General features: G+C 40.5%; 1 protein-coding gene across 1 annotated transcript in view; it reads left to right on the top strand.

Annotated features, from left to right (window-relative positions):
• LOC109622245 (protein phosphatase 1 regulatory inhibitor subunit 16B) overlaps positions 1-26961 on the top strand; it is a 396202-nt gene that overhangs the window by 277033 nt on the left and 92208 nt on the right. The window contains exons 5-9 of the mRNA XM_062856265.1: positions 8116-8562; positions 8626-8747; positions 17978-18057; positions 18297-18417; positions 18489-18585. Of these exons, the coding sequence (XP_062712249.1) occupies positions 8116-8562; positions 8626-8747; positions 17978-18057; positions 18297-18417; positions 18489-18585 (867 nt within the window). The remainder of the gene's footprint in view (positions 1-8115; positions 8563-8625; positions 8748-17977; positions 18058-18296; positions 18418-18488; positions 18586-26961) is intronic.

Genomic DNA, 26961 nt, shown 5'->3' with positions numbered 1-26961 from the left:
AAGGAAATCCTCCAAGGATTTCGAAGGAAATCCTCCAAGGATTTCGAAGGAAATCCTCCAAGGATTTCGAAGGAAATCCTCCAAGGATTTCGAAGGAAATCCTCCAAGGATTTCGAAGGAAATCCTCCAAGGATTTCGAAGGAAATCCTCCAAGGATTTCGAAGGAAATCCTCCAAGGATTTCGAAGGAAATCCTCCAAGGATTTCGAAGGAAATCCTCCAAGGATTTCGAAGGAAATCCTCCAAGGATTTCGAAGGAAATCCTCCAAGGATTTCGAAGGAAATCCTCCAAGGATTTCGAAGGAAATCCTCCAAGGATTTCGAAGGAAATCCTCCAAGATTTCGAAGGAAATCCTCCAAGGATTTCGAAGGAAATCCTCCAAGGATTTCGAAGGAAATCCTCCAAGGATTTCGAAGGAAATCCTCCAAGGATTTCGAAGGAAATCCTCCAAGGATTTCGAAGGCAATCCTCCAAGGATTTCGAAGGAAATCCTCAAGGATTTCGAAGGAAATCCTCCAAGGATTTCGAAGGAAATCCTCCAAGGATTTCGAAGGAAATCCTCCAAGGATTTCGAAGGAAATCCTCCAAGGATTTCGAAGGAAATCCTCCAAGGATTTCGAAGGAAATCCTCCAAGGGAATTTCGAAGGAAATCCTCCAAGGATTTCGAAGAAATCCTCCAAGGATTTCGAAGGAAATCCTCCAAGGATTTCGAAGGAAATCCTCCAAGGATTTCGAAGGAAATCCTCCAAGGATTTCGAAGGAAATCCTCCAAGGATTTCGAAGGAAATCCTCCAAGGATTTCGAAGGAAATCCTCCAAGGATTTCGAAGGAAATCCTCCAAGGATTTCGAAGGAAATCCTCCAAGGATTTCGAAGGAAATCCTCCAAGGATTTCGAAGGAAATCCTCCAAGGATTTCGAAGGAAATCCTCCAAGGATTTCGAAGGAAATCCTCCAAGGATTTCGAAGGAAATCCTCCAAGGATTTCGAAGGAAATCCTCCAAGGATTTCGAAGGAAATCCTCCAAGGATTTCGAAGGAAATCCTCCAAGGATTTCGAAGGAAATCCTCCAAGGATTTCGAAGGAAATCCTCCAAGGATTTCGAAGGAAATCCTCCAAGGATTTCGAAGAAATCCTCCAAGGATTTCGAAGGAAATCCTCCAAGGATTTCGAAGGAAATCCTCAAGGATTTCGAAGGAAATCCTCCAAGGATTTCGAAGGAAATCCTCCAAGGATTTCGAAGGAAATCTCCAAGGATTTCGAAGGAAATCCTCCAAGGATTTCGAAGGAAATCCTCCAAGATTTCGAAGGAAATCCTCCAAGGATTTCGCAGGAAATCCTCCAAGGATTTCGAAGGAAATCCTCCAAGGATTTCGAAGGAAATCCTCCAAGGATTTCGCAGGAAATCCTCCAAGGATTTCGAAGGAAATCCTCCAAGGATTTCGAAGGAAATCCTCCAAGGATTTCGAAGGAAATCCTCCAAGGATTTCGAAGGAAATCCTCCAAGGATTTCGCAGGAAATCCTCCAAGGATTTCGAAGGAAATCCTCCAAGGATTTCGAAGGAAATCCTCCAAGGATTTCGGAAGAAATCCTCCAAGGATTTCGAAGGAAATCCTCCAAGGATTTCGAAGGAAATCCTCCAAGGATTTCGAAGGAAATCCTCCAAGGATTTCGAAGGAAATCCTCCAAGGATTTCGAAGGAAATCCTCCAAGGATTTCGAAGGAAATCCTCCAAGGATTTCGAAGGAAATCCTCCAAGGATTTCGAAGGAAATCCTCCAAGGATTTCGAAGGAAATCCTCCAAGGATTTCGAAGGAATCCTCCAAGGATTTCGAAGGAAATCCTCCAAGGATTTCGAAGGAAATCCTCCAAGGATTTCGAAGGAAATCCTCCAAGGATTTCGAAGGAAATCCTCCAAGGATTTCGAAGGAAATCCTCCAAGGATTTCGAAGGAAATCCTCCAAGGATTTCGAAGGAATCCTCCAAGGATTTCGAAGGAAATCCTCCAAGGATTTCGAAGGAAAATCCTCCAAGGATTTCGAAGGAAATCCTCCAAGGATTTCGAAGGAAATCCTCCAAGGATTTCGAAGGAAATCCTCCAAGGATTTCGAAGGAAATCCTCCAAGGATTTCGAAGGAAATCCTCCAAGGATTTCGAAGGAAATCCTCCAAGGATTTCGAAGGAAATCCTCCAAGGATTTCGAAGGAAATCCTCCAAGGATTTCGAAGGAAATCCTCCAAGATTTCGAAGGAAATCCTCCAAGGATTTCGAAGGAAATCCTCCAAGGATTTCGAAGGAAATCCTCCAAGGATTTCGAAGGAAATCCTCCAAGGATTTCGAAGAAATCCTCCAAGGATTTCGAAGGAAATCCTCCAAGGATTTCGAAGGAAATCCTCCAAGGATTTCGAAGGAAATCCTCCAAGGATTTCGAAGGAAATCCTCCAAGGATTTCGAAGGAAATCCTCCAAGGATTTCGAAGGAAATCCTCCAAGGATTTCGAAGGAAATCCTCCAAGGATTTCGAAGGAAATCCTCCAAGGATTTCGAAGGAAATCCTCCAAGGATTTCGAAGGAAATCCTCCAAGGATTTCGAAGGAAATCCTCCAAGGATTTCGAAGGAAATCCTCCAAGGATTTCGAAGGAAATCCTCCAAGGATTTCGAAGGAATCCTCCAAGGATTTCGAAGGAAATCCTCCAAGGATTTCGAAGGAAATCCTCCAAGGATTTCGAAGGAAATCCTCCAAGGATTTCGAAGGAAATCCTCCAAGGATTTCGAAGGAAATCCTCCAAGGATTTCGAAGGAAATCCTCCAAGGATTTCGAAGGAAATCCTCCAAGGATTTCGAAGGAAATCCTCCAAGGATTTCGAAGGAAATCCTCCAAGGATTTCGAAGGAAATCCTCCAAGGATTTCGAAGGAAATCCTCCAAGGATTTCGAAGGAAATCCTCCAAGGATTTCGAAGGAAATCCTCCAAGGATTTCGAAGGAAATCCTCCAAGGATTTCGAAGGAAATCCTCCAAGGATTTCGAAGGCAAATCCTCCAAGGATTTCGAAGGCAATCTCCAAGGATTTCGAAGGCAATCCTCCAAGGATTTCGAAGGCAATCCTCCAAGGATTTCGAAGGCAATCCTCCAAGGATTTCGAAGGCAATCCTCCAAGGATTTCGAAGGCAATCCTCCAAGGATTTCGAAGGCAATCCTCCAAGGATTTCGAAGGCAATCCTCCAAGGATTTCGAAGGCAATCCTCCAAGGATTTCGAAGGCAATCCTCCAAGGATTTCGAAGGCAATCCTCCAAGGATTTCGAAGGCAATCCTCCAAGGATTTCGAAGGCAATCCTCCAAGGATTTCGAAGGCAATCCTCCAAGGATTTCGAAGGCAATCCTCCAAGGATTTCGAAGGCAATCCTCCAAGGATTTCGAAGGCAATCCTCCAAGGATTTCGAAGGCAATCCTCCAAGGATTTCGAAGGCAATCCTCCAAGGATTTCGAAGGCAATCCTCCAAGGATTTCGAAGGCAATCCTCCAAGGATTTCGAAGGCAATCCTCCAAGGATTTCGAAGGCAATCCTCCAAGGATTTCGAAGGCAATCCTCCAAGGATTTCGAAGGCAATCCTCCAAGGATTTCGAAGGCAATCCTCCAAGGATTTCGAAGGCAATCCTCCAAGGATTTCGAAGGCAATCCTCCAAGGATTTCGAAGGCAATCCTCCAAGGATTTCGAAGGCAATCCTCCAAGGATTTCGAAGGCAATCCTCCAAGGATTTCGAAGGCAATCCTCCAAGGATTTCGAAGGCAATCCTCCAAGGATTTCGAAGGCAATCCTCCAAGGATTTCGAAGGCAATCCTCCAAGGATTTCGAAGGCAATCCTCCAAGGATTTCGAAGGCAATCCTCCAAGGATTTCGAAGGCAATCCTCCAAGGATTTCGAAGGCAATCCTCCAAGGATTTCGAAGGCAATCCTCCAAGGACTCCAAGGATTTCGAAGGCAATCCTCCAAGGATTTCGAAGGCAATCCTCCAAGGATTTCGAAGGCAATCCTCCAAGGATTTCGAAGGCAATCCTCCAAGGATTTCGAAGGGCAATCCTCCAAGGATTTCGAAGGCAATCCTCCAAGGATTTCGAAGGCAATCCTCCAAGGATTTCGAAGGCAATCCTCCAAGGATTTCGAAGGCAATCCTCCAAGGATTTCGAAGGCAATCCTCCAAGGATTTCGAAGGCAATCCTCCAAGGATTTCGAAGGCAATCCTCCAAGGATTTCGAAGGCAATCCTCCAAGGATTTCGAAGGCAATCCTCCAAGGATTTCGAAGGCAATCCTCCAAGGATTTCGAAGGCAATCCTCCAAGGATTTCGAAGGCAATCCTCCAAGGATTTCGAAGGCAATCCTCCAAGGATTTCGAAGGCAATCCTCCAAGGATTTCGAAGGCAATCCTCCAAGGATTTCGAAGGCAATCCTCCAAGGATTTCGAAGGCAATCCTCCAAGGATTTCGAAGGCAATCCTCCAAGGATTTCGAAGGCAATCCTCCAAGGATTTCGAAGGCAATCCTCCAAGGATTTCGAAGGCAATCCTCCAAGGATTTCGAAGGCAATCCTCCAAGGATTTCGAAGGCAATCCTCCAAGGATTTCGAAGGCAATCCTCCAAGGATTTCGAAGGCAATCCTCCAAGGATTTCGAAGGCAATCCTCCAAGGATTTCGAAGGCAATCCCTCCAAGGATTTCGAAGGCAATCCTCCAAGGATTTCGAAGGCAATCCTCCAAGGATTTCGAAGGCAATCCTCCAAGGATTTCGAAGGCAATCCTCCAAGGATTTCGAAGGCAATCCTCCAAGGATTTCGAAGGCAATCCTCCAAGGATTTCGAAGGCAATCCTCCAAGGATTTCGAAGGCAATCCTCCAAGGATTTCGAAGGCAATCCTCCAAGGATTTCGAAGGCAATCCTCCAAGGATTTCGAAGGCAATCCTCCAAGGATTTCGAAGGCAATCCTCCAAGGATTTCGAAGGCAATCCTCCAAGGATTTCGAAGGCAATCCTCCAAGGATTTCGAAGGCAATCCTCCAAGGATTTCGAAGGCAATCCTCCAAGGATTTCGAAGGCAATCCCTCCAAGGATTTCGAAGGCAATCCTCCAAGGATTTCGAAGGCAATCCTCCAAGGATTTCGAAGGCAATCCTCCAAGGATTTCGAAGGCAATCCTCCAAGGATTTCGAAGGCAATCCTCCAAGGATTTCGAAGGCAATCCTCCAAGGATTTCGAAGGCAATCCTCCCAAGGATTTCGAAGGCAATCCTCCAAGGATTTCGAAGGCAATCCTCCAAGGATTTCGAAGGCAATCCTCCAAGGATTTCGAAGGCAATCCTCCAAGGATTTCGAAGGCAATCCTCCAATCCAAGGATTCGAAGGCAATCCTCCAAGGATTTCGAAGGCAATCCTCCAAGGATTTCGAAGGCAATCCTCCAAGGATTTCGAAGGCAATCCTCCAAGGATTTCGAAGGCAATCCTCCAAGGATTTCGAAGGCAATCCTCCAAGGATTTCGAAGGCAATCCTCCAAGGATTTCGAAGGCAATCCTCCAAGGATTTCGAAGGCAATCCTCCAAGGATTTCGAAAGGCAATCCTCCAAGGATTTCGAAGGCAATCCTCCAAGGATTTCCGAAGGCAATCCTCCAAGGATTTCGAAGGCAATCCTCCAAGGATTTCGAAGGCAATCCTCCAAGGATTTCGAAGGCAATCCTCCAAGGATTTCGAAGGCAATCCTCCAAGGATTTCGAAGGCAATCCTCCAAGGATTTCGAAGGCAATCCTCCAAGGATTCGAAGGCAATCCTCCAAGGATTTCGAAGGCAATCCTCCAAGGATTTCGAAGGCAATCCTCCAAGGATTTCGAAGGCAATCCTCCAAGGGATTTCGAAGGCAATCCTCCAAGGATTTCGAAGGCAATCCTCCAAGGATTTCGAAGCAATCCTCCAAGGATTTCGAAGGCAATCCTCCAAGGATTTCGAAGGCAATCCTCCAAGGATTTCGAAGGCAATCCTCCAAGGATTTCGAAGGCAATCCTCCAAGGATTTCGAAGGCAATCCTCCAAGGATTTCGAAGGCAATCCTCCAAGGATTTCGAAGGGCAATCCTCCAAGGATTTCGAAGGCAATCCTCCAAGGATTTCGAAGGCAATCCTCCAAGGATTTCGAAGGCAATCCTCCAAGGATTTCGAAGGCAATCCTCCAAGGATTTCGAAGGGCAATCCTCCAAGGATTTCGAAGGCAATCCTCCAAGGATTTCGAAGGAAATCCTCCAAGATTCGAAGGAAATCCTCAAGGATTTCGAAGGAAATTCTCCAAGGATTTCGAAGGAAATCCTCCAAGGATTTCGGAGGAAATACTCCAAGGATTTCGAGGGAAATCCTCCAAGGATTTCGAAGGCAATCCTCCAAGGATTTCGAAGGCAATCCTCCAAGGATTTTCGAAGGAAATCCTCCAAGGATTTCGAAGGAAGATCCTCCAAGGATTTCGAAGGAAATCCTCCAAGGATTTCGAAGGAAATTCTCCAAGGATTTCGAAGGAAATCCTCCAAGGGATTTCGAAAGGAAATCCTCCAAGGATTTCGAAGGAAATCCTCCAAGGATTTCGGAGGAAATACTCCAAGGATTTCGAGGGAAATCCTCCAAGGATTTCGAAGGAAATCCTCCAAGGATTTCGAAAGATTTCCCAACAAATACTTTCCTAATTTCGAATGGAATCTTTCTATGATTCTTGATATTTCGAAATTTTCTTAAAAATTCATACAAAGGTATAGAAATAGACAAATTATCATTAAACAGGTGAGATGAAAAACTCATTATAAAACAATGTAAGAACGATCTACAGATTAATAGGTAGCTACATGGAAAAACTGACAGTCGTTTATCCAGAACGTATATTGCCAATTTAGACCTGCGTTTTCTTGTCCAGAAGAACTTGATATCTTCATAGTAAATTGTAGCCGCAATAATGGAAAAACTTCTGAAAACCGATTCCAACTGAACATCAATTCCATTTCTTTCGCCATTCTTGGCTTAAAGTGAAAATTCTCACCCTCACAGTCCAAATTCAAGTCCACCTGAGTTTTTCACACCCCAACCAAATACGGCAGCGGCTGCCTGAAAGTCGAACGCTGCAATTTCCGCCCTTCCGAAGGAAGATGCCGGTATTGCTTCCGATGTTTGCAAAATATCCTTTTATCTGTGTTTTCCTCCTTCGGACGGTGGATCGATCTCCAGTAGCTCCTTAGATTGTGGATAGGGATTATCGGAAGTTAGGTATGATCCCGATTAAATTTTCATTTAAAAGTTTCTCGTTTCTCGTCAAGACGCAAAATGGTTAAAATTTACTCCGGCTAATGGCTTCCGCTTTCCTGGGAATGAACGGATGATATGATGAATGGTTCCTCCTCTTTCATTCAACGACTTTTGATTTCCACCGGAGGGAGCGCTCTAATTGCCGCCAGGAATCTACTGCAACGCCCACACGACGACAACAGAACAGAAACGAACAAACGAACGAAATCCAGACAAATCAAAATCAATTTATCTTTTTGTCGAAACTTTGTGCACGTTTGCAGCGGACGCCTTCTAGAGTTGGGAGTATGTTTCGACTGTTGTGGGAAAAGTTTTTTCCTCTGTCTGGAGTGCGAAGTCCCAGTTGGCTGTGCGATGGAACGTGACTGGCTTTTTGAATTGCTTGCTGCTTTGATTGTTTCGCTGCTGAATTCCTATGGAAGAGAGTTGTACAGTTATGATACAGGTTATCGTTTTCTGTGATTACAGCAGTTGACAAGGAATCACGATAGTTGATCCGCTGATTTCATGTCTAAACTCATATTTTTAACCATACGTATAGCTTTTGAGGACACTTAGTCTTACTATTACAGATATGGTAATCATTTCTACTATGGTAGTTTAATGGTTTTCAAAGATCATCAGGTTGAACAGTCTAAAATACTTGAACAGGCTGTTCTCAGCTTGTATCACACAATTTACTACTTTGTATTGTGACCGTTTAATATATATTAATCTTATAATCTGAACCATACCCCAAAAGGTTATTATATATTTCGGGTCTTTTAATGAATTTTCAACTTTTCTCTCCGCTAGGTGGCCAAACTGCTGCAGAAGGGTGTCACTCCGGATGCGACCAACATGGATGGTCTGACGGCACTGCACCAGTGCTGCATCGACGACAACGCGGAGATGCTGAACCTACTGCTGGACTACGGTGCCAACGTGAACGCCCAGGACAGCGAACGGTGGACACCGCTGCATGCGGCGGCCACCTGTGGCCATCTGAATCTGGTCAAGATTCTGATTGGCCGAGGGGCTAACCTGCTGTCGGTGAATGCCGACGGGAACATGCCGTACGACATCTGCGACGACGAGGAAGCCCTGGACTACATCGAGGCGGAGATGTCCAAGCGGGGAGTGACGCAGGAGCTGATCGACGAGACGCGAGCGGCGACCGAGACGCAGATGCTCAAGGATCTGCAGGACACGGCCGCCCAGGGTGGGGATCTGGAAGTACCTGACAGCCAGGGCGCGACGCCGGTAAGTTTAGAAAAGACTCTTCGCTTTTGAATGATGATCTAAATGAAAGTTCCATCATTACAGCTTCACATAGCGTCCGCCAATGGCTACACGAGAGTAGTTGAGTTCCTATTAGAGCAGCATGTATCAACGGATGCGGTGGACCACGACCTATGGACACCGGTGCATGCGGCCGCTTGTTGGGGGTCACGTAAGTACTTTTCTGATAACAGTATGATAATCAAAACGTTAAACGCATAAATCTGACAATACTGAACAGTCTGGCCAAACTGAACAGACTGACCAGTCTGAACAGACTGAACAGTCTGAACAGACTGAACAGTCTGAACAGACTGAACAGTCTGAACAGACTGAACAGTCTAAACAGACTGAACAGTCTGAACAGACTGAACAGTCTGAACAGACTGAACAGTCTGAACAGACTGAACAGTCTGAACAGACTGAACAGTCTGAACAGACTGAACAGTCTGAACAGACTGAACAGTCTGAACAGACTGAACAGTCTGAACAGACTGAACAGTCTGAACAGACTGAACAGTCTGAACAGACTGAACAGTCTGAACAGACTGAACAGTCTGAACAGACTGAACAGTCTGAACAGACTGAACAGTCTGAACAGACTGAACAGTCTGAACAGACTGAACAGTCTGAACAGACTGAACAGTCTGAACAGACTGAACAGTCTGAACAGACTGAACAGTCTGAACAGACTGAACAGTCTGAACAGACTGAACAGTCTGAACAGACTGAACAGTCTGACAGACTGAACAGTCTGAACAGACTGAACAGTCTGAACAGACTGAACAGTCCTGAACAGACTGAACAGTCTGAACAGACTGAACAGTCTGAACAGACTGAACAGTCTGAACAGACTGAACAGTCTGAACAGACTGAACAGTCTGAACAGACTGAACAGTCTGAACAGACTGAACAGTCTGAACAGACTGAACAGTCTGAACAGACTGAACAGTCTGAACAGACTGAACAGTCTGAACAGACTGAACAGTCTGAACAGACTGAACAGTCTGAACAGTCTGAAAAGACTGAACAGTCTGAACAGACTGAACAGACAGACTGAAATTATTGAACAGTTTGGACAGACTGAAGCAGCCAGAACAAACTAAACAGTCCTGAAGAAACTCAAACAGTCTGAGCAGATTCAAATAGTTTGAACAGCCTGAACAGACTTAAATATTCTGAACATACTGAAACAGGCTGAACAGACTGGAACAGTCTGAATAAACTCAGTCAGAAAAAAAACTAAAACATTCTGAACAGACTGATACTTTCTGAACAGACTGAAACTTTCTGAACAGAACCAAATAGTTTGGACAGACTCAAACAGACCTGAACAGACTCAAACAGTTTGAACAGTCTGAACAGACTGAAACTCTGAACAAATTGAACAGAATCGAATCGAAATCGAATCGAAATCGAATCGAAATCGAATCGAATCGATCGAATCGAAATCGAATCGAAATCGAATCGAAATCGAATCGAAATCGAATCGAAATCGAATCGAAATCGAATCGAAATCGAATCGAAATCGAATCGAAATCGAATCGAAATCGAATCGAAATCGAATCGAAATCGAATCGAAATCGAATCGAAATCGAATCGAAATCGAATCGAAATCGAATCGAAATCGAATCGAAATCGAATCGAAATCGAATCGAAATCGAATCGAAATCGAATCGAAATGAATCGAAATCGAATCGAAATCGAATCGAAATCGAATCGAAATCGAATCGAATCGAATCGAATCGAATCGAAATCGAATCGAAATCGAATCGAACATCGAATCGAAATCGAATCGAAATCGAATCGAAATCGAATCGAATCGAAATCGAATCGAAATCGAATCGAAATCGAATCGAAATCGAATCGAAATCGAATCGAAACCGAATCGAAATCGAATCGAAATCGAATCGAAATCGAATCGAAATCGAATCGAAATCGAATTGAAATCGGAACGAAATCGAATCGAAATCGAATCGAAATCGAATCGAAATCGAATCGAAATCGAATCGAAATCGAATCGAAATCGAATCGAAATCGAATCGAAATCGAATCGAAATCGAATCGAAATCGAATCGAAATCGAATCGAAATCGAATCGAAATCGAATCGAAATCGAATCGAAATCGAATCGAAATCGAATCGAAATCGAATCGAAATCGAATCGAAATCGAATCGAAATCGAATCGAAATCGAATCGAAATCGAATCGAAATCGAATCGAAATCGAATCGAAATCGAATCGAAATCGAATCGAAATCGAAATCGAATCGAAATCGAATCGAATCGAAATCGAAATCGAATCGAAATCGAATCGAAATGGAATCGAAATCGAATCGAAATCGAATCGAAATCGAATCGAAATCGAATCGAAATCGAATCGAATCGAATCGAAATCGAATCGAATCGAATCGAAATCGAATCGAAATCGAATCGAAATCGAATCGAAATCGAATCGAAATCGAATCGAAATCGAATCGAAATCGAATCGAAATCGAATCGAAATCGAAATCGAATCGAAATCGAATCGAAATCGAATCGAAATCGAATCGAAATCGAATCGAAATCGAATCGAAATCGAATCGAAATCGAATCGAAATCGAATCGAAATCGAATCGAAATCGAATCGAAACGAATCGAAATCGAATCGAAATCGAATCGAAATCGAATCGAAATCGAATCGAAATCGAATCGAAATCGAATTGAAATCGGAACGAAATCGAATCGAAATCGAATCGAAATCGAATCGAAATCGAATCGAAATCGAATCGAAATCGAATCGAAATCGAATCGAAATCGAATCGAAATCGAATCGAAATCGAATCGAAATCGAATCGAAATCGAATCGAAATCGAATCGAAATCGAATCGAAATCGAATCGAAATCGAATCGAAATCGAATCGAAATCGAATCGAAATCGAATCGAAATCGAATCGAAATCGAATCGAATCGAATCGAAATCGAATCGAAATCGAATCGAAATCGAATCGAAATCGAATCGAAATCGAATCGAAATCGAATCGAAATCGAATCGAAATCGAATCGAAATCGAATCGAAATCGAATCGAAATCGAATCGAAATCGAATCGAAATCGAATCGAAATCGAATCGAAATCGAATCGAAATCGAATCGAAATCGAATCGAAATCGAATCGAAATCGATCGAAATCGAATCGAAATCGAATCGAAATCGAATCGAAATCGAATCGAAATCGAATCGAAATCGAATCGAATCGATCGAAATCGAATCGAAATGGAATCGAAATCGAATCGAAATCGAATCGAAATCGAATCGAAATCGAATCGAATCGAATCGAAATCGAATCGAAATCGAATCGAAATCGAATCGAAATCGAATCGAAATCGAATCGAAATCGAATCGAAATCGAATCGAAATCGAATCGAAATCGAATCGAAATCGAATCGAAATCGAATCGAAAATCGAATCGAAATCGAATCGAAATCGAATCGAATCGAATCGAAATCGAATCGAAATCGAATCGAAATCGAATCGAAATCGAATCGAAATCGAATCGAAATCGAATCGAAATCGAATCGAAATCGAATCGAAATCGAATCGAATCGAATCGAAATCGAATCGAAATCGAATCGAAATCGAATCGAAATCGAATCGAAATCGAATCGAAATCGAATCGAAATCGAATCGAAATCGAATCGAAATCGAATCGAAATCGAATCGAAATCGAAACGAAATCGAATCGAAAATCGAATCGAAATCGAATCGAAATCGAATCGAAATCGAATCGAAATCGAATCGAAATCGAATCGAAATCGAATCGAAATCGAATCGAAATCGAATTGAAATCGGAACGAAATCGAATCGAAATCGAATCGAAATCGAATCGAAATCGAATCGAAATCGAATCGAATCGAATCGAAATGGAATCGAATGATCGAAATGGAATCGAAATGGAATCGAAATCGAATCGGAAATCGAATCGAAATCGATCGAAATCGAATCGAAATCGAATCGAAATCGAATCGAAATCGAATCGAAATCGAATCGAAATCGAATCGAAATCGAATCGAAATCGAATCGAAATCGAATCGAAATCGAATCGAAATCGAATCGAAATCGAAACGAAATCGAATCGAAATCGAATCGAAATCGAATCGAAATCGAATCGAAATCGAATCGAAATCGAATCGAAATCGAATCGAATCGAATCGAAATCGAATCGAAATCGAATCGAAATCGAATCGAAATCGAATCGAAATCGAATCGAAATCGAATCGAAATCGAATCGAAATCGAATCGAAATCGAATCGAAATCGAATCGAATCGAATCGAAATCGAATCGAAATCGAATCGAAATCGAATCGAAATCGAATCGAAATCGAAACGAAATCCGAATCGAAATCGAATCGAAAATCGAATCGAAATCGAATCGAAATCGAATCGAAATCGAATCGAAATCGATCGAATCGAAATAGAATCTAATTCGAATCGAAAAGGTAATCGAAATCGAATCGAAATCGATGGAAATCGAATCGAAATCGAATCGAAATCGAATCGAAATCGAATCGAAATCGAATCGAAATCGAATCGAAATCGAATCGAAATCGAATCGAAATCGAATCGAAATCGAATCAAATCGATCGAAATCGAATCGAAATCGAATCGAAATCGAATCGAAATCGAATCGAAATCGAATCGAATCGAATCGAAATCGAATCGAATCGAATCGAAATCGAATCGAAATCGAATCGAAATCGAATCGAAATCGAATCGAAATCGAATCGAAATCGAATCGAAATCGAATCGAAATCGAATCGAAATCGAATCGAAATCGAATCGAAATCGAATCGAAATCGAATCGAAATCGAATCGAAATCGAATCGAAATCGAATCGAAATCGAATCGAATCGAATCGAATCGAAATCGAATCGAAATCGAATCGAAATCGAATCGAATCGAAATCGAATCGAAATCGAATCGAAATCGAATCGAAATCGAATCGAATCGAAATCGAATCGAAATCGGAATCGAAAATCGAATCGAAATCGAATCGAAATCGAATCGAAATCCGAATCGAAATCGAATCGAAATCGAATCGAAATCGAATCGAATCGATCGAAATCGAATCGAAATCGAATCGAAATCGAATCGAAATCGAATCGAAATCGAATCGAAATCGAATCGAAATCGAATCGAAATCGAATCGAAATCGAATCGAAATCGAATCGAAATCGATCGAAATCGAATCGAAATCGAATCGAAATCGAATCGAAATCGAATCGAAATCGAATCGAAATCGAATCGAAATCGAATCGAAATCGAATCGAAATCGATCGAAATCGAATCGAAATCGAATCGAAATCGAATCGAAATCGAATCGAAATCGAATCGAAATCGAATCGAAATCGAATCGAAATCGAATCGAAATCGAATCGAAATCGAATCGAAATCGAATCGAATCGAATCGAAATCGAATCGAAATCGAATCGAAATCGAATCGAAATCGAATCGAAATCGAATCGAAATCGAATCGAAATCGAATCGAAATCGAAATCGAATCGAATCGAAATCGAATCGAAATCGAATCGAAATCGAATCGAAATCGAATCGAAATCGAATCGAAATCGAATCGAAATCGAACTCGAAATCGAATCGAAATCGAATCGAAATCGAATCGAAATCGAATCGAAATCGAATCGAAATCGAATCGGAAATCGAATCGAAATGAATCGAAATCGAATCGAATCGAAATAGAATTTAATTCGAATCCGAAATAGAATCGAAATCGAATCGAAATCGAATCGAAATCGAATCGAAATCGAATCGAATCGAATCGAATCGAATGAAATCGGAACGAAATCGAATCGAAATCGAATCGAAATCGAATCGAAATCGAATCGAAATCGAATCGAAATCGAATCGAAATCGAATCGAAATCGAATCGAAATCGAATCGAAATCGAATCGAAATGGAATCGAAATGGAATCGAAATGGAATCGAAATGGAATCGAAATCGAATCGAAATCGAATCGAAATCGAATCGAAATCGAATCGAAATCGAATCGAAATCGAATCGAAATCGAATCGAAATCGAATCGAAATCGAATCGAAATCGAATCGAAATCGAATCGAAATCGAATCGAAATCGAATCGAAATCGAATCGAAATCGAATCGAAATCGAATCGAAATCGAATCGAAATCGAATCGAAATCGAATCGAAATCGAATCGAAATCGAATCGAAATCGAATCGAAATCGAATCGAAATCGAATCGAAATCGAATCGAAATCGAATCGAAATCGAATCGAAATCGAATCGAAATCGAATCGAAATCGAATCGAAATCGAATCGAAATCGAATCGAAATCGAATCGAAATCGAATCGAAATCGAATCGAAATCGAATCGAAATCGAATCGAAATCGAATCGAAATCGAATCGAAATCGAATCGAAATCGAATCGAAATCGAATCGAAATCGAATCGAAATCGAATCGAAATCGAATCGAAATCGAATCGAAATCGAATCGAAATCGAATCGAAATCGAATCGAAATCGAATCGAAATCGAATCGAAATCGAATCGAAATCGAATCGAAATCGAATCGAAATCGAATCGAAATCGAATCGAAATCGAATCGAAATCGAATCGAAATCGAATCGAAATTGAATCGAAATCGAATCGAATCGAAATAGAATTTAATTCGAATCGAAATAGGAATCGAAATCGAATCGAAATCGAATGGAAATCGAATCGAAATCGAATCGAAATCGAATCGAAATCGAATCGAAATCGAATCGAAATCGAATCGAAATCGAAATCGAATCGAAATCGAATCGAAATCGAATCGAAATCGAATCGAAATCGAATCGAAATCGAATCGAAATCGAATCGAAATCGAATCGAAATCGAATCGAAATCGAATCGAAATCGAATCGAAATCGAATCGAAATCGAATCGAAATCGAATCGAAATCGAATCGAAATCGAATCGAAATCGAACCGAAATTGAATCGAAATCGAATCGAAATCGAATCGAAATCGAATCGAAATCGAATCGAAATCGAATCGAAATCGAATCGAAATCGAATCGAAATCGAATCGAAATCGAATCGAAATCGAATCGAAATCGAATCGAAATCGAATCGAAATCGAATCGAAATCGAATCGAAATCGAATCGAAATCGAATCGAAATCGAATCGAAATCGAATCGAAATCGAATCGAAATCGAATCGAATCGAAATCGAATCGAAATCGAATCGAAATCGAATCGAAATCGAATCGAAATCGAATCGAAATCGAATCGAAATCGAATCAAAATCGAATCGAAATCGAATCGAAATCGAATCGAAATCGAATCGAAATCGAATCGAAATCGAATCGAAATCGAATCGAAATCGAATCGAAATCGAATCGAAATCGAATCGAAATCGAATCGAAATCGAATCGAAATCGAATCGAAATCGAATCGAAATCGAATCGAAATCGAATCGAAATCGAATCGAAATCGAATCGAAATCGAATCGAAATCGAATCGAAATCGAATCGAAATCGAATCGAAATCGAATCGAAATCGAAAACGAATCGAAATCGAATCGAAATCGAATCGAAATCGAATCGAAATCGAATCGAAATCGAATCGAAATCGAATCGAAATCGAATCGAAATCGAATCGAAATCGAATCGAAATCGAATCGAAATCGAATCGAAATCGAATCGAAATCGAGCTTTTGAAAGCTTCCTTCCAAGAAACTTTTGGAAGCTCCCTTCCAGGAAACTTTTGGAAGCTCCCTCTCAAGGAGCTTTTGAAAGCTCCCTTTCAAGAAGCTTCTGAAACCTCTCTTTCAAGGAGCTTCTGAAAGCTCCCTATCAAAGAGCTTCTGAATGCTCCCTTTTAAGGAGCTTCTGAAAGCTTCATTTCAAGGAGCTTCTGAAATCGCCCATTCAAGGGGCTTCTGAAAGCTCCCTTTCAAGGAGCTTATGAAAGCTCCCTTTCAAGGAGCTTCTGAAAGCTCCCTTTCAAGGAGCTTCTGAAAGCTCCCTTTCAAGGAGCTTCTGAAAGCTCCCTTTCAAGGAGCTTCTGAAAGCTCCCTTTCAAGGAGCTTCTGAAAGCTCCCTTTCAAGGAGCTTCTGAAAGCTCCCTTTCAAGGAGCTTCTGAAAGCTCCCTTTCAAGGAGCTTCTGAAAACTCCCTTTCAAGGAGCTTCTGAAAGCTCCCTTTCAAGGAGCTTCTGAAAGCTCCCTTTCAAGGAGCTTCTGAAAGCTCCCTTTCAAGGAGCTTCTGAAAGCTCCCTTTCAAGGAGCTTCTGAAAGCTCCCTTTCAAGGAGCTTCTGAAAGCTCCCTTTCAAGGAGCTTCTGAAAGCTCCCTTTCAAGGAGCTTCTGAAAGCTCCCTTTCAAGGAGCTTCTGAAAGCTCCCTTTCAAGGAGCTTCTGAAAGCTCCCTTTCAAGGAGCTTCTGAAAGCTCCCTTTCAAGGAGCTTCTGAAAGCTCCCTTTCAAGGAGCTTCTGAAAGCTCCCTTTCAAGGAGCTTCTGAAAGCTCCCTTTCAAGGAGCTTCTGAAAGCTCCCTTTCGAGGAGCTTCTGAGAGCTCCCTTTCAAGGAGCTTCTGAAAGCTCCCTTTCAAGGAGCTTCTGAAAGCTCCCTTTCAAGGAGCTTCTGAAAGCTCCCTTTCAAGGAGCTTCTGAAAGCTCCCTTTCAAGGAGCTTCTGGAAGCTCCCTTTCAAGGAGCTTCTGGAAGCTCCCTTTCAAGGAGCTTCTGGAAGCTCCCTTTCAAGGAGCTTCTGGAAGCTCCCTTTCAAGGAGCTTCTGGAAGCTCCCTTTCAAGGAGCTTCTGGAAGCTCCCTTTCAAGGAGCTTCTGGAAGCTCCCTTTCAAGGAGCTTCTGGAAGCTCCCTTTCAAGGAGCTTCTGGAAGCTCCCTTTCAAGGAGCTTCTGGGAGCTCCCTTTCAAGGAGCTTCTGGAAGCTCCCTTTCAAGGAGCTTCTGGAAGCTCCCTTTCAAGGAGCTTCTGAAAGCTCCCTTTCAAGGAGCTTCTGGAAGCTCCCTTTCAAGGAGCTTCCGGAAGCTCCCTTTCAAGGAGCTTCTGGAAGCTCCCTTTTAAGGAGCTTCTGAAAGCTCCCTTTTAAGGAGCTTCTGAAAGCTCCCTTTCAAGGAGCTTCTAAAAGCTCCCTTTCAAGGAGCTTCTGGAAGCTCCCTCTCAAGGAGCTTCTGAAAGCTCCCTTTCAAGGAGCTTCTGAAAGCTCCCTTTCAAGGAGCTTCTGAAAGCTCCCTTTCAAGGAGCTTCTGAAAGCTCCTTTCCAAGAAACTTAGAAGCTCTTCTTTAGGAAAAACTTCATGATTTTAAGAAAACAAAGGAAACACTCTTCTGAGCTTGCTTATCGTCCAGACCATTCAAGACAAACCTAATCAATTTTTACCATTTTTTTCAGCTCGAAGTCCTGGAGATGCTAGCGCAAAGTGGCGCCGATTTGAATGCCAAAAACAAAAACGATGAAACACCTTCTGGTAAGAGCAATCTTCTTCCTGTCTGGCAAAATAGGGATGTCATTTTTTTTAAATAAATATTTTTGTTGTGCTCCTAAACTTCAATTTTTTTTACGAGTTTGATTGATGTACTGTAACTTGATTTGAAATTATTTGCTACTATTACTCTTTATTAGAAATCTCGAATTATAAAACAATTAGACATCCCTATTCTGAGAAAAAGTTTAATTTTTTATCGTCTTCGTCGTTCTCCCCTTCAGACATTTGCGAAGATCCGGAAATTCGCGAGCGGATAGAGCAGCTCAAATCGGAACAGGAGAGCAAACGACTGGCCGAAGCCCAGCGGAAGCGGGTGCGGCGATCCCAAAGCAATAACACCAGGTAAGCGAAATAAGATTTGCCCATCTCCCCTCTCAGGATGTGACAAACCGTTTTCTCTTCCCTCGCCACAGAGCCCAATCGGTGCGGCGGACATCCCTGCGGGACAAGGGTCTCACCACCAAGAAGGACGCCGTCGAGGAAGCCCGATTTCGGTTGCAGGCACAAGAGGTAAGTTGCGCCGCCTGGTTTCGATTTCAAACGTTTTCTGCGTTCTGTTTGAAGTGTGGATAATTAGATTTTGAGGTGGGATGTCTAGTCTTCACCTTGGCCCCATCGGTCCAGGGAACGAGAATCTTCTTGTGTTCTGAGAAATGCAGTGTATTGTGATAATGATGTAGCCAGGAAGGTGCGAAAACATTGAAACTTAAAACTTTTTTTTATTTTTTTTTATTTTTATTTTTTATATTTTTTATACTTTAGTAAAAAATTTTCATATTTTTGTATCAAATTTTAAAAATTTTGTACTTTACGACTTCTTTGTTGTTATTTTTTTTTATTTGAAGTTTTAAATTTTATTTTTTTTTATATTTTCTTATTTTTCTTTTTTTTTTTAATTTTGTATTTTTTATATTTTGAGGTTTTGTTTTTTTATATTTTTGTCGCTCAATCAAGAAAGGTTATTTGAAAAAGGAACAAAAATAACATTAAGCTTCCAAAATCATAGCTTCAAGGAGTTTTTGTTTGAATTGGTGCTCTTGCTACGTCACTTTCGTGTACAGTGACTATCTTTAAGAAAGTTCATCGTTATCTCTGACTTCATCTACATATCATTTAGCACAGACGACGACGACGACGAGAAAGTTTTGCTTCTTAAATTCACGCGTATGTCAGTTAACGGGCGCTTCATTCTCGCTGTAGAAAAGCGGACACCAAATGAAGATAAGGCCCAAGGCACAGGGTTCATACATTGCCCTTCGTGTTTGTTTGAAATGGGAGTTCATTTCTTGAAAAGGTTACCTCCACATCGGCAGTCGGCACGGCAGCGGTGTCAGATATCACAGAAGCGAGTCTTAGGTTTCAAAGTTTCAAAGCGGGAAACTTTTAGGGACAAGATGCGTGTTTTGATAAGTGTTCCCCACGCTTGGGAATGATACCTATCCATTCGGGGATGAGTGCTTAACTTTCCAATTGGAATACAATCGTCAGGAAGTCGTTATCGGGGAGTGTTTTTCTGGGAATGGGACTGGGAGAAATGGTTTCCATTAAACTTTGGCAGTTCGGGGAATTGTTTTCTATTTGCTTTTCCATGGAAGTCCTTTATGGTAATTATATATTAAATTGACAAGCATAACCTGAGGTGAACATTTGATTTTGTTTAAATTCGTCAATAGATTTTTTGATTTATTGATTGGAATTAGTTTAAGAAAGTTGTTTCCTGCTGCATTATTCTACATGTTCTTGAGATACGTTCAGGCAGTTAGTTAATGCATTAGCTGTACTCTTTCTAGTACTATAAACCGGGGTGAAATTGATCACTCGGGTAATACATTTCGATTCTATCCTAGGAATTTCTAAACGGCGTTATTAGCTTAGTTTAGCTTAGACTGACTGCACATATCTTTGGTTTGTTTCTAAACTTGGGAAAAACTGGGAAACCAAATTTATAAAAGTGTGGAAAACAGTGATCCTTAGCCAGTGATGTATGTAAGTCACGAACTAAAGCCCGCATCGTCGTAATTTTATATCTGTACGCACTGTACAAGAAACACTTTAGGAAGTAGGCTCTAAAGCACCGGTATCCAACTTTGCCTCTCGCGTTGTCACCCCGCTTTTCGTAGAACATTCGAAGCGTGCCTGCAAGCAGTTGGGGGGTGGCGAAACGAAGGTTGGAAAACTATGCTCTAAATGATATGGCATCTGTGCAAGTTAGTGATACTGATTGGTGTACCATCGATCCCTGCGAACCTTGAGATCAACGATCGTGCTGGTTAGCGATACAATAATGCTACGAAGAACATTGAAACCTGAGCACTGCAGATTCAAATAACGTGCGTTGTTCGAGTGCAATGGTACATAAATTTCACACATACTACCGAACCTCAGTAGTCTGAGTGACGTAGGTGGCTAAAAGATGTGAATTCCGAAACGTCGCACCTTTGCTCGATCTCCCAATGACCCTCATATTACATGGTGGCTCCAAAGAGGAGTATATTGCACATACAAGTGGAAATTGCACTGCAAGCAGGCACATCTGTTACAGCTGATCCGAAATCAGACGGATGCAGCATTAGGATGGGACAAAAAATAAATTCCAGTTCTTGTATGATTTTCAGAAGAGTATTAGGTCCAGCATTAACTGTACCAATTTTCAGCTCGATCGGTAAAGCTATATTTTAGAGCCAACTTTTTCAATTTCACTTAGGATTTAGTATAGAAAAAGTTAGTTTTTCAATCGAAAATTTTGTGCAGCGTTATGTTAATCTCTAAAAAATAAATGATCCACTTATCCGCTGGTGCAGATTATAATAAAACTTTTGTTCGAAGACCGTAAAGCGATCCGACGTTAGTGAAAAAAAAAACACGGACACGTTCAATGCTCCCATTGAGCTATTTGCTCTTTGAAGGAAGCACGATACTAGACAACGGACTAGCATGCAACGTCCAGTGCCAGTGGCACAGCCGAAAACTTTTCCTGACAGCTGCGGCGGGAATCGTACCCGCGCTCCTTAGCACGATGCGACTAAAGGCTTGGTGACCTTAGCCGCACGACCACGAAGCCACAAAAAGTTATTGATGATGATGATTCGATGATGAGTGTGTACCCACCATCCGTGCAAGGATTACCTATCGCTGCAGTGTCATACCGGAAGGGAATGATCTCCTGATAGTTTGTTGTAGCAGGGTAAGCTAAATTTACTGGAGACCTTCGAAAGACAACACGATGGTTGTTATCTCGTGACAAAGTCTGGCCACCCCTCGCACATTGGTCCAGAAACCATGTCATTTAGCTTCCTTAGGCTTAGGCCCTTAGGCCCTCCATATATCCCAAGTATCATGTAATTTAAATATATTTAATTATATAGTTGACCAATTACCTGATTTTACCTGAACAGCGCTGAAACAAATCGTTATTTTATTAAAGTTTTTAGCTTCAAACAAATAAAACTGAAACAAATGGTATATTAGTAGGAAATAAAAAAAATACAAAAATAAAACAAAACATGAAAAAGTAAACTAGATTTTGATCTTCTAATTTTCCTGCAGGGCATTTTTTTTTATTACCGTACGGGATTGGACCGAAGGGTCCTCGATTTTCATGAAACCTTTTCCACAGGCAGGGCTCATATATGAACAAAAACAAATGAGAAAAATTCAGGGTCGCCTATTTTCCCGTAAAACTCAGGTGGAAATTCTTTGTTTTCCCCTGACACTACTTACTTTGGAAAATCATAACTCAAGAACGAATCACCATAGAAACAATTTTTTTTAGAAAATGAAAGCAAATTTTCTCAGAAAACCAAAAAAAATATAAACTGGAAATAGTTTTCCACAAAATTTTCCACAGTTGAGAAAGTTAGTAAAGAAAAGCCTTAAAAACAATGCCCGAACTCGTAAAAAATATCAAAAAAATATTTTTGAGAAGGTTATTCCATAAGCTTTAATAGCTGAAATTTTTGAAATGCACTTTTTTTCGTTTTTCAGTTATGGCCAATTTTGCTGAAAAATGTCCAAATGTGTCATATAAGCCTTTTCTTTGAAAAATCATAACTCAAGAACGAAGTATCGTAGAAACAAAGTTATTTTTTAGAAAATGAAAGCAAATTTTCTCAGGAATCAAAAAAAAAATATGAAGTGGAAAAAGTTTTCCACGAAATTTTCCACCGTCGAGGAAATGCATAAAGAAAAGCCGGAAAAATTATGCCCGAACTAGCGGGAAATTTTCTAATGAGAATGTTTCACCACTCCCGGTCAATCAGTTCAATTGATTCATTGGGCAACTGTTATTGGTTCGGGTGAATCACGGAGTAGCAACCATAGATATGTATGTGCATTGTGCAGACAGACCAAACTAAGCTAGCTAAATTGAAAAATGCAACATTTTTTTCATACGGTGTATACATTCTCCGTACAGTCTCATCAATTGTCAAAAATATTGCCAAAGACAGCTGACCAATCGGTCAAATCATTGCTTAAATATTTTATTGAAACTTGTCAGCGATGTTTTGCTTAGACCCTTCGCAAAAGTTACGCTAGAACCAAAATGGCAAACTGATGATGCAAATTGTTCATTTTGATCATGGAAATTGCTAATGCTAAATTCGAGTTAAATCAGTAAAGCTTCTTGGTAGCGTAACCACAGAAAAACAGACGTAACTCTTAGAACAAATTTCATTAAAAAAAAACATTTGTCATCAAAACATTACCGCCCAATGCTAAACGTACTGTACTTGGCAGGGCCATCCCAACTAGAAAATTATATCATGTTTATAACATATTGTGTTATGATGTTATGAAAAATTTCAATAACTTGTTATGTTATTAACTAGATGCAGGATGATGTTAAAATAACTAAAATTGTAACAAAAAGTACACTGGTGTAACCAAGAAAATAACCTATTGTTTTATAAACAAATCAAAATTTTAACAAAACGTGATATAAATGTTTGCTTTAAAATAACTAGTTTCTATCTCTCTCTCTTCTTGGCGTAACGTCCTCATTGGGACAAAGCCTGCTTCTCAGCTTAGTGTTCTATTAGCACTTCCACAGTTATTAACTGAGAACTTCCTCTGCCAATGACCATTTTGCATGCGTATATCGTGTGGCAGGCACGAAGATACTCTATGCCCAAGGAAGTCAAAGAAATTTCCTTTACGAAAAGATCCTGGACCGACCGGGAATCGAACCTGTCACCCTCAGCACGGTCATGCTGAATACCCGTGCGTTTACCGCCTCGGCTATATGGGCCCTTCTTTCGGCCTTACAGTCTTCGTTGTACAATCAAAACGACATATGTTCTCTATGCCCGACGTTTCGAAGATCTATGCCATCTTTTTCAAGGGTTCTATTTGAAATTTCTAATTTTAATGTGTACAATGTCCAATTTCGAATAGAACCCTCGAAAATGATATCATAGATTATCGAAACGTCGGGCATAGAGAACATATGTCGTTTTGATTGCACAATGAAGACTGTAAGGCCGAAAGAAACCCCCAAGATTGATGAGCCCTTGGCGAGGATAAGTTGGAATGTCTGTAATTTTTGACTATTTTCCGTTTCATATGACGGGAAATAGCGCATATGACGAAGAAGAATTCGTCCATATGAATTTGAAATTATTTTCCATTTGAAAAAAAAAGGAATTTTGTGTCACTAATGACTATATGAATCATTCTTACAAATATGTTAATGTCGTTGTGGAAGAATTTGAATGTAGAACAAAATGCAAAGCTAAGAAAAATGTAAAAATTGTTTATAGGTATGTACTAAATTTATGCATAACAGATTTGAAAATCTAGCGTGAAAACAGTGATAAATGGCATTTTTATAAAGTAAACAATGCTTTTAAAGAGTGTATTCGCAGCATTGGATCCTAGATTTAGTAGAAATTCATAACAGAGTTCATAGATGAACTACAAGAATAATTTATAGCTAAAAATTTCCAAAAACAATCTAGAAAAATTGTACCGCAATTGGTGGTGTAGTTTTTATGAAATCCAAAGAGAATTTCTATTGAAATCCTGCTACAATCTCTGCTATTAGAGATACTAGCAACATCCAAAAAGAATTTTCCACAAAACTCTGAAATCAAAGAGAAAGTTCCAATGAAGATTTTTACAGGGATTCCATTACAAATTCATAATGGAATTTCTGTTTTTTTTTCCTATAGAATTTCCTTTTAAACTTCTTGAAAATCCTTAACGGGAAACCCGGAAATTTTTAGCCAATTTCCCAACAAATTCTGAAATCTTTTCAAGGAATCTATGGATTTTATCAGGAGTTTGCCATGGATTAATTTTTAACCCTCCTTTGGCATTACCCGAGCAGAGGAAAAAAGCTCAATAATAGCATATTTTGATATGGAGATCAAAAAGTGATATTGGTTTGTTTGAGATAAGAGGTAAAAGTACTGAAAATAATATCTCAATTTTACTTCTGGAGCATCATCATCATAGCACATTTAGCTTTTGGTAAGATCTAACCAATAGCAGTGAGCTATTTGATTGATCTTCAAATATCAAATTTTGCTATTGGTTAGATGGTTCAAGAACAAATTTTTGCTATTATTTTCAGTACTTTTACCTCTTATCTCAAACAAACCAATACCACATTTTGATCGTCAGTACTTCGCCTCTGCTCGGGTAGGATCATTTTTAACCCAACCCGTACACTACGTCAGCGAGCTGCTGCCAACGTGATGCCAACACAAAAGACTCAGGCTGAAGCTTTTCAATATAATCTGCTTTCAGTTCATGCTAGATTCCCTCTAAAAATGTTTCAAAAGTTTTGGTGTTCTCAGATTTGAGTGAGCCGTAAGCTGTCTAAGTAAAATCAAACTCATGAGGCTCCGAAAATACTTTCAAATTTCGCGAATTAGTTATTCAAAATGTTCTCAAAAGCTTTAGACAGAAAAAAAACAAACAAATTTAGCAGGAATTATTTGGCTCTGTGATTTATAGAGTTTTAGAGTTGCTTTAGAATACAGTCGAGATTTTCTTTAGGTTTTCGATTTTTTTTTAAACAATTGCACAAAGCATAAAATATAGTATGTTTTGGAGGCAAAATTTAAAATTTCATAAACATTTGGCCAAATAGTTGCAGTCATTCTCAAAGGAATCACAAAATATCACATACAGGGGGTGGCCACAATGTTTGGGATAGGCAACTTTTTTTCTCTCACAAAAAAGTTCAATTTGCTATAACTTTTCATACACAGCATCAAAAAATCTCAAATTTTGATTGTTTATCAACCTGTTATATGTGCATCATGGGTACAAATTTGGGCTCGATTGAATAATTTTTCGCGGAGTTAGATTCGTTCGGGTAAAACACTATTTTTTAGACAACAATATATTGATACTTAATACAATGTTATAAAATGTAATATTTTCTCACGGCGAATTAAGTTATACCGGGTTTAAATTTTTACCCATATAGAGGAAATAGACCAAATTTACAATACCACACAAAAATTATTAAATGTGTTCTTCCTTTAATCTAAATAGGCTCTGAAATATCTGAATAAAAATAACTTGAGAACAGAAGTGGAAAATCTTTGGACATCAACACTAAAATTTATTGACATTGACGTAAAAAATTACATTTTTTCGAGAATAATCCAAAAAGTGTCAATCTATGACAACTTTTTTCAACGTTCAAAAAGTGTCTATGTTTAAATAGTTTGTGAAGCATTTGTATATTGTTAGTGTACGTTCAAAATTTCATTCAATTCGGTTCACTGGTTTCCGAGATATGACAGCACAAAAATGAGTTGTTTAAAAAATAGTGTTTTACCCGAACGGTTCTAACGTTGCGAAAGATGGATCAATCGAGCCCAAATTTGTACCAATGATGCACATACAATAACTTGACAAACAGTCAAAATTTGAGATTTTTTGATGCTGTGTATGGAAAGTTATAGCATATTGAACTTTTTTGTGAGAGAAAAAAAGTTGCCTATCCCAAACATTTTGGCCATCCCCTGTACATCTTACAAGTAGACAGTAGTTCTTATGACAAAATTCAAACCAAGAGAAAGTTTTTGCACTACTTTTCTTTTCGCGCTTCACATTTTTTGGTGAAGTAAAATTTAGTTGGTGCCCCTCATATGTGGGGCCCGGGGCTCTGGCCCACCTGCACCCTCGCCCCCCCCCCCCCCCCCCCCCCACCGCTTAATCCGGCACTGCTTAGATATATTTTTTAGATTTCAGGGGCGTTCCCGGCTCAAGGGTATTCAAGATGGTCTTGGAGATTTTCAGAGGCGTTCAAAGATTGTTCCAGGGGGTTTTAGGGAGATTAATTAACCTTACAGGGGTTTTTAAGGGGTTGTATGAGATTTCAGGGGCGTAACAACGGGGATTTCAGTAGCGATACAGGCGTTTTCAATCGGTTTCATGGGCGTTTCATGGTTGTTCCAGAGGATTTCAGATGCATTCCAGTTTTTCAAAGAGGTTCAGGGGCATTCCAGGGGGTTTTAAGGGCGTTCCAGCGGTTTAAGAGTTGTTAGGAAAGTTTCATTAGTACCAGCACGGTTTTAAAGATTTTCAGGGGCTCTTCCAGACGATTTCAGGAGCGTTCCAGAGAGTTTCAGAGGCATTCCAGGAGTTTCAGGGTCTCTTGAGGAGTCTAAGGGGTGTTCCAAGGCGTTTCAGAAGGTTTTAAGTAGTTTCAGGGGTGTTCATAGCGGTAAACCTTTTGGAGCCGCATTATTTCGATGCTGCTGCCGCAGCCTCGTTGGTCTCGATTATGTTTTGTTTGCTCGGTTTCTTCGCTGGGGCTCCATATGACCCCTTCGGATCTAAAGGGTTAAAGTGCATTCCAGGGAGCTTTCAGCCCAAGTAACCACGATGCTGAAGCCTTACTGCATGCTGATATACGGTGTACTT

The sequence above is a fragment of the Aedes albopictus genome, chromosome 3 (assembly GCF_035046485.1).
Source record: "Aedes albopictus strain Foshan chromosome 3, AalbF5, whole genome shotgun sequence".
Lineage (NCBI taxonomy): Eukaryota > Metazoa > Arthropoda > Insecta > Diptera > Culicidae > Aedes > Aedes albopictus.
This window is presented reverse-complemented; position numbering and strand designations above follow the sequence as displayed.